This window comes from Parasteatoda tepidariorum, chromosome 1 (genome assembly GCF_043381705.1).
Source record: "Parasteatoda tepidariorum isolate YZ-2023 chromosome 1, CAS_Ptep_4.0, whole genome shotgun sequence".
Lineage (NCBI taxonomy): Eukaryota > Metazoa > Arthropoda > Arachnida > Araneae > Theridiidae > Parasteatoda > Parasteatoda tepidariorum.
The window spans coordinates 107,188,729-107,197,180 of record NC_092204.1 but is presented as its reverse complement, the minus strand read 5'-3'; the positions used below and the strand labels follow the sequence as shown (position 1 = coordinate 107,197,180).

Sequence of the window (8,452 nt, the reverse complement as noted above, 5' to 3'; positions counted from 1 at the left end):
TGATTATTTATAAAAGTACACTGTAATCGACTATGTAATCATGATTACAGCTGTAATCAAACTTTGTAATCATGATTACAAGTAATTGAAAAATGTAATCGATTACATTTTCGCTCTACTCTGATGAAATCAAAAATTTTGATTACCTGTAATTGTGATTACAAGTAATTGATTACATAGCTGTAATTATCTGTAATCAATTACAGTTGTAATCGATTATTGTAATCGACGGCCAACTCTGGTGCATACATAGAGACAATACAGAAAATTATAAACATGTAACAAACTTATTCCTACCTACAAAAACTTTACATGGTAAATATTTTGTTACATCAAAAACAACAATAAGCAGACTTTCAGGTAGATATGCAATAACTGGGGTGAAAAATTTAATAGTTTCTCTTTTATTTAAAGTAACACATATACTTGATAGAGGTAGTTAACTTATTTAATGCTTCACAATATGTAAAAAAAGCTTTAACTGTCGAGTTAAAAATATGTAAGCAGGCAACAAAAGATAAATAAACACTTACATAAATTTTATTTCATTAAAATTTACTTGCAAAAATGTTCAAACAACTCTAGCTGAAGGAGGTAATGCCATTCATATCCCCTTTTGACTAAACTTCTGATCGAAGGTCAACCTTGCAGTTTTCCTCGGCAAGCTTTCCCATGTATGTGACAACTTTTTAAGTACAGATATAATCGTTTATTTTGTTAACAGAAAATGCCTGATAATGATACAAATAATTTCATATATCTTATTTAGACTGAATTCTTCTTCTGCATAAGAAGACTTGAAATGTTTGTGAGTTAATGCATGTATTTAAGTGCTACACAAAAACATTTAAAAAAAAAATAGTTAAAAGCACTTAATTAAATAGTAATTACTTTATACTGGAACCACGGACAGCTGAACCATAAGTCACAATGTCAGGCTTTACTCTGCCATATCCAGCCGGAAGTTCCTGAAATATATATTTTATTATAAAAAAGAAAATTTCAATAGTAAACTTAAGAACGCTGTATTTAATTTAAAATACGCTCATGGCTAGAAATTAACGGTGTTCCATAGGTCCAGGAGCACAATAATTTGATTCAAACTATCATAAAATAATTAATGGTTTCCCAGACTACCTATCAATATAAAAGAACGATATGCTGTTTTGGATTTTTGTTTTCTAGTTTTGTCTTTTGGTCTGCATTATTCTCACAAAGTAGCACATTTCATCATAATTGTGAGCCTTTCACAATATTTGTATTGTAATTTTTTTGTATATTTTATATTTTTTAGTTGCTCGTTTGTAGACCAGTGATAAAATTTTCCTAATTTCTATCCATGTATGCTAATCAAAGTAAAAAAAAGTATTCATGAAATAACTGTTATCACAATAAAAAATATTTCAACCACCCCTTTTCATCAATATGAATTTTTAATTGAATACCAATTTTAATATGAAATAACAATAGAGATTTTCACTGTTTTCTGCTTTAAATTCAGGGCCGTCATTATTTGAAAAATTGCACTTGAGTGTATGTATATGTATAACATCAGAATACTTATCAAACTGAAACATTAAAATTGAGTAAAAATAACACTATTTGTAGAAGCTTTGACCAGTGTTCTTTAAAAATGTTAAAACAATTTTTAAAAACTTCTGCAGCCAGCTACGAAACAATTTCCATAATAATCTCTATCTTCTGTATCTGGATGGTTAAGCAGCATGGTTAAGTGTGAATGTTTTGTTGATGAGAAAGAGCGAACAAAAAGCTTGACTCCTAACATACTTTAAAATTGCGTACATTAATACAATGATATTGCCTTTATGAAAAAATTCACATGTCAGTTGACTACAAAAAAAGAAAAACTGATAAATTCAAACAAAAAGACTGCCAGCCATAGATTAAAAAAATCATAAAAGATAAAAGCCAATGTTAAAATTCACTAAAATGTATTATAACTTATTATAATTAGTGAATTTTAATATTAGTCCTTATCTTTTATTAACATTCTACAATTTTTATTAATAATTAAAATATATATAATCTCAAATAAAGATATTACCCATGTGGTCATGCCTCTGGAAGAAAAACGTGCAATTTGATCTTCAAAATTAATGCCCCCAACACCAATAACATCCATTTGATCCGCAGGATTATTTAATGTGCTATAATAAATGATTGATTTCATGCATAAGAATTGTAATATTTTTAAATCTATTGAAGTAAAGACATTAATTTAAAACTACAATGGAAACAAATTGACAACAGTGTATGAAGGTTCAGCTAATTTTCCTACACTCTTCAACAAAATTTTTTAAAGAAGAATAGCATAAATAAATGGCTCTGTCTTATAAATAATATCTGTGAATATTCATTTAAAATCTGTCACAATTGAAAATAAGAATAAACATCTCATGCGTCTTGTCTCATTAGTAACAAAACCAGTTCTTTAAAAATATGTATTACCTTCTAAATTAGGAACATTATAATAGCAGTGACTAACTAACTTGGAGTAAAGTGAACACATTTCTGAAATATGTTTAAGCATATTTCTGTGATAAAAACACCATTTACAAAACAGTAGGAGAAGTGCTTTCACATGGTTGCCATAAAAATCAATATATTCACTTGGACAGAGCTGATGGTAGTTATCAGTTGTTAAGAGGTTTTTATTTTACTTATGTTTTTTATTCCTCATTTTTTATATTTATATATTTTAGCTAGATTTTTTGTTCATATTTCGAACATAAAATGTTAAATGCTACTTATTTATACGAAAAAATATTTTTTTAGCAATAAAAATAAACCAAATATGGAACATAGTTGTAAAAAACAATAAAAAATATCAAATAAAAAAAATTCCATATTAACATAAAATTTTATAATCTTCCCCATATATACTTTATTCCACTAAACTTTCTTCCAAACTAAACTTCCCCTATTCCACTAAACTTTAATAAAAAAAAACAAAAAACTTTGCAAAGTATGTCTCACCCATAAAGTGGTCCGTCATTTCCAATTGCAGATACCATAATGACATTATTAGCTGTAAGTTCCCACACCTATAACAAGCATAACATTTGTGAAAAGGATTATCTATTACTAAAACAATTTACCAAGAAAGTATAGAATTGTTTGGATAAAAATATATAAATCTCAAATAAAATGCTCTCTATTACTTACTCTAACTCTAAAAAACTAATTCTAGTCCTGATTTTTAATTTCAATAAACTAATTATATTCCTGAATTCCTTATTGAAACTTTAAGGAAATAGATTTTTGTCCTCTTTAAACAATAAATTAGAGCTCACTAAAATACAAAAATAGTTCAATATATAAAAATATTGAAACATCAAGTAATTCTACAAAATATGTTAAAAGTAATTTTCTGCAATATACAATACGCTTGCAGTAAAATATAACAAATTTAGACAAGTTTTATTTTAAAAATATTTCTGAAATTTGTCTTGCATCAAAACATAAACCACACATTTTTTAACGTTTTTTTTTTCTTAAATTTTATTTCTAATGGCAAGGCAATACAAAGAAATAACTAAAACAACAAATTCAGAATAGAACAGATGGCATAAAAAATTGACCAAAGTCATTTCCTCATTAAAAGTTCTCTTGCACGCCAATACAGTGCCGTCTCAGAGTCGCCATGGAGTGATGAGCGACGGTGGAGGTGGTCTTTATTCACAGGCTCTGCCAAATTACATAGGGGGCTGTTTGGATGGTGACAAATCCCAATGCGATGAAGATGTTCTCGTAAACAGTCATGTCCGGTCAAAAGACGGAATTTTGCAACAGCTTCTCGACATGGAGAATCGGTAATGGCCATAAGATCACCAACTCTCCACCGTTTTGACTGCAAACAGTCAAGTAGTTGAACTTTAAAATTTTTTATCATAATCTGCTTAATATACAACTTTATAGAATGATACAATATTTTTTAATATCTTGAGTGAAGCAATCTCAAGCTCTTCTTCGCTAGGAAATCAGCCTGCTTGTTTCCATAGACAAGTGTTTTGAAATGTGTCTTGCATCAAAAATATACAAAATAATCATGAATGATGAAGAAAAAGAAAATTTGATTTATATATGATATTCAATTTTTGTACTATGAATTGTGTTCAATGTTTTTATTTATTTACTTATATATTTATTTATTTATTTTACTTATTCACTAAATATTCTTTCATGAAAAATGTTTTCTGTGTTTATTATCATCATTACAAGAAACTCTGGGATTATCTACTGGAACGTAATCAAATTTGCAATTTGGTTCTAAAACAAAATATTGCAGTAAAATTTTATATGATGCCCAATATGAGTCTTTTTGCAACAATATTTTATCCACATCACATAATGTTCTGTCTATGTGAGATCTCAGTCATGAAATTATGACCTACCAATCTTTGTTATTAATGGCTGGTGATAGGGAAAAAAAGTTAAATTTATTAAATAATTTTAATGATTAGTACTGGCTGAGGTGCCTCTGACTTCTAAGCGTAATTCTGAGTTAACAGGATTTTCTAAAATTTATATTTGTACTGCTTTTATAAACAAGCACAAGATTGTTAAAATTATTCCTTTTTGTACTGAGTTACAGGATGTAGAGATCTAACGTCTTGCATAAGCATATTGTCATGACTACACCAATGTCATTTAAAATAAAATTAAATAAAGCTAACAATTGAAGAAAAAAATAGCTTCAAATTTATTTAAAAATCGATTGTTAATTACGATTCTGTAAACTCGGGAATTCATAGTTTGCTTGATAGAGATTTAAAAAAATAAAAAAAACTCCCAAAAAAGGGTTTTTAAATGAATAACAATTTAATTAACATATAGTGTGATAAAATATATAATTAACTCATTAACTTTTTGTCAGAAATGACTAATGACACATAAAAAATCAATACTTCCTTTTTGTTAATACTAAAAGAAGTTTGTTTTCTTGTTTGGAATTTAATTACTGTAATTTTTTATATAAATAGCAAATCCTGTTTCACACTATATTGGAAATAGAAGTAGCTTAGTTATAAAGGCACCTATTGGTAAAGATTAATTTATTTAATTAGACAAATTTTTACAATGAAAAATGTTCCCTTTCTGACAAGTTATCCTGAAATATACACTTCACAAGCAGAGGATTAAAATATGAATTTTAACATTATGAACATAAAATACAACAAAAGTTGCAAATATTTTGTACTACTAAGGATACTTTACATAAAATAAGAAAAAAGATGCGATTTTAGGAATAATTTATTAAAAAATATTTATAATCTATAGAGATTATTTATAATCTAAGAAGAATTATTTATAATACTAAAAGAGACATTTTGGTATAATAATTTGAATCTAACAACTATGCACAATAAAAGATTTTTTAGCATAAAATAAATTAGATGAGGCTTTAAATTTATTTGCATTATCAAATTATATCTTTTAAAGTAAAACAGAAGTAAGTGAAGAAAAAAAGTTACTTTATCAACAAATGGATGATCCATAAAATCAGGTCCTCCAATACTCAAGTTTAAGACATTTATTTTCTTAAGAATAGCATAGTTAAAAGCATCTAAAAACCATGATGTATATGAAACCTGAAATTTCAAGAATTTTAAATTTAACAAACTTTAAAAATACAAGCATTTAAAAAATATAATATCAACACATGATACAAGGTTTCAACAAATTGTAATTAAATATTTTGATAAAAGGTAACAAAAACTTCCATTTTAAAACATTAACATCGTAATTTTTTTAGCATACTAAGAAAATTACAAACCTGATTATTTGTGAAAACTCTATAAATATGAAGTTCAGAATCTGGGGCAAACCCCAAACATTCTCGATTACTTGCAATCACACCGGCAACAAATGTTCCATGGCCTAAACCTATAAAAAGAAAAGTTCATGAATTCTTAATAAATTAGTTTTTAAAAGAATAATTCTCTGTAGTTTATACAAGCATTGTACAGTAGCAATCATTAGTTTATGACTGGTACAACTGATACACCAGAGTAACATGTATTATCCTAGCCTTGTACCCTGTACCAAGCTTATTATAGGTCATAAGCAACCTTTTGCTTATGACTGATACATCTAATACACCAGAGTAGCATGCGTTATCATGCTAAGCACCATAAGCATAAGGGTATTGTCATTGAAATTATCGATTTTGTATCCAAATGTTTCTGTTTTTGTTGCTTATCCTCTTGGTTTAGGCTCCTAAATCAAGTCTAAGAAAGCATATCCCATCAACAAGTTGCAAATGATCTCACCCTCATTCATTCAAGAGTTGCCTCCCCAGAACCACTAATACCAGTGGTCATTCCAGACTTTTGATGAAAACTCCTGTTTTTATGAAATTCTTAAAAATCTATACATAATTTCAGAAATCTAAAATAAGCACTTAATCAGATTCCTTTAACTAGGTTAAGAAGTGAATTTGCGAAAAAAATATTTTTTTTGTCCTTGCGTTTGGAAAATTATTGTGATGATATTGATAAAAATAGCAAAAAATAATGAAAAAATATAGTGAAGGATTTATTTGGTCCTTTTGATAATAAAATGTTCTATGAAGGATCCGTTTTGACAAAGGCAGTTTTGAAAATAAAATTTTTTGAGGAGGGTCTGTCTTCATGACAATCTATAATGTGAAGTGTCCGATAATGGACCCAAATTGCTCCTAAAATGATCCCTAAAAACAATCAATGATAGGAAAGAGGTTGACACAATGGCTGAGCAGTAACATTTGGCATATGTCTCCTCCATTCCATGGAAGGTAAAAATTTTCATGAGGAAAGTCTAAGCCTAGATAAAGTGGTTTGAGCAAACCTGGGACAGAAGAACCACAGAGACAGTCAAGGACACTTAGTGGTGTACCATGCATGAACTGAGGGAAACTTTGAAAGGGCATTTGTTTTGGCAAAAAAACAGAATGAACCACGGAAGCTTGTAATTTGATGAGAAGACCTTCACATAACCACTCTAGCAAGCAAATCAGTTATTTCCGGTTAATTTAATCAAGCTTTGCAAAATCAGACATCTCTTTCCATTAAACAATATTTAACAATTTCAAACAACACAAACATAATTATTACTTTCCTTTATTAATTTTTAAAGTATACAGGGTGTTACAAAAGTAATGGTCACATCTGTAAAGGGTGATAAAACCTGTCATGAACAACTAACTTCTATACAACATAGGTAATTAAAGCAAGAGGGCAATTTCTCTGGAGAGAGTAAAAATGCTGCCTGACAGAACCTGACATTCATCTATTTATTGCCATATATTGGAATGCAGAGAAAGCTGAAATGCAAACAATTATCTTACAGAAGTGGTAAGACTTCAGCAGGAGGGATTTCAAGGCAGGGCACTGCCCAATCGAATGAGCATCCAAGCTGAAGTTAAGAAAATGCCAATAATCTTTCAATGTATGCACGATACAAGTGTTGCAGCTAATGGTCACTGATTAGAGCTTTTTATATAAAGTTTTCAGTAAAAAGAATTTGCCTCTTATCATTTGTCTTTATTGCATTTTCTATTTTTACCAAGCTTGCAGCTCCACATTTGGATTTCGACCCCTCACTGTACTGTTAAAGCAACTGTGAGTTAGAAAGTTATTTTTAAATGCTATAAAAATTACATAAAATTAAATTGTTAAATGGTATGTTCATAATATTAGTAATATTAATTAATGACATCTTTTTATTATGATCTATTTTATTCAAACTTTAGAGAACAGAAGTTATAATAATAATACCATCATCTAATGTTTTCTCATTAGTCCAGTTTGTACGTTCTTTAATTTTCTTGAAGTGTGGGTGATTTTTAACTAATCCAGTATCAAATACTGCAACCTTAACACCAGCCCCTAAGAGAAAAAAATTATCAATAAATGCATGTAATTCTTAACATAAAAATCAAACATTGTTGAAGAATGCTTAACAAGCTTTTTCTCCAATCCTTTGCTATGAAATATACCAGGGATGCCAATGAATTTATCCACCTGGTAGAAAATATTTTATTAAGTGATAGAAAACTGAAACTCGCAAAATTTTAGTTAATTTTTATAACACTTTATAAGGCTGACCATGAGATAACTGGCACTCATTGAAGCTTCATATAAACATTTGAATTATTTATAACTGGATTCATACTCAAAACAAAGAAATATTTTCAGACTTTTCTGTGTTGTGCATGATTCAGTGGTATGAACCCATTGGTGGCTTAGCAAGAGGGCAAAATTGGAGAATGTTTCTCTCCATTACACTATTTCCCTATCTAATAACATGGAAAAACCTGTTTTGCTATGCAGAGAAGACTGCAGATTAAAATTCGACTTTTTACGTGCAAAACCACCAGTGAGTTAATACTGATTTATTGATCATTTAATTTTCTTTCATCGCGTACCAAGAACAGATATTCATCTAGTCT

At 28.7% G+C, this 8,452-nt stretch overlaps 1 protein-coding gene across 2 annotated transcripts in view; it reads right to left on the bottom strand.

Moving 5' to 3' along the window:
• Positions 1-8,452, bottom strand: part of S1 (membrane-bound transcription factor site-1 protease) — a gene marked incomplete in the record, with an annotated part of 54,263 nt that overhangs the window by 30,720 nt on the left and 15,091 nt on the right. For both annotated transcript variants that reach the window (XM_043052064.2, XM_071184852.1), the window contains 6 exon segments: positions 892-968; positions 2,066-2,168; positions 2,998-3,065; positions 5,496-5,612; positions 5,798-5,907; positions 7,779-7,889. In XM_043052064.2, coding sequence (XP_042907998.1) covers positions 892-968; positions 2,066-2,168; positions 2,998-3,065; positions 5,496-5,612; positions 5,798-5,907; positions 7,779-7,889 — 586 coding nt within the window.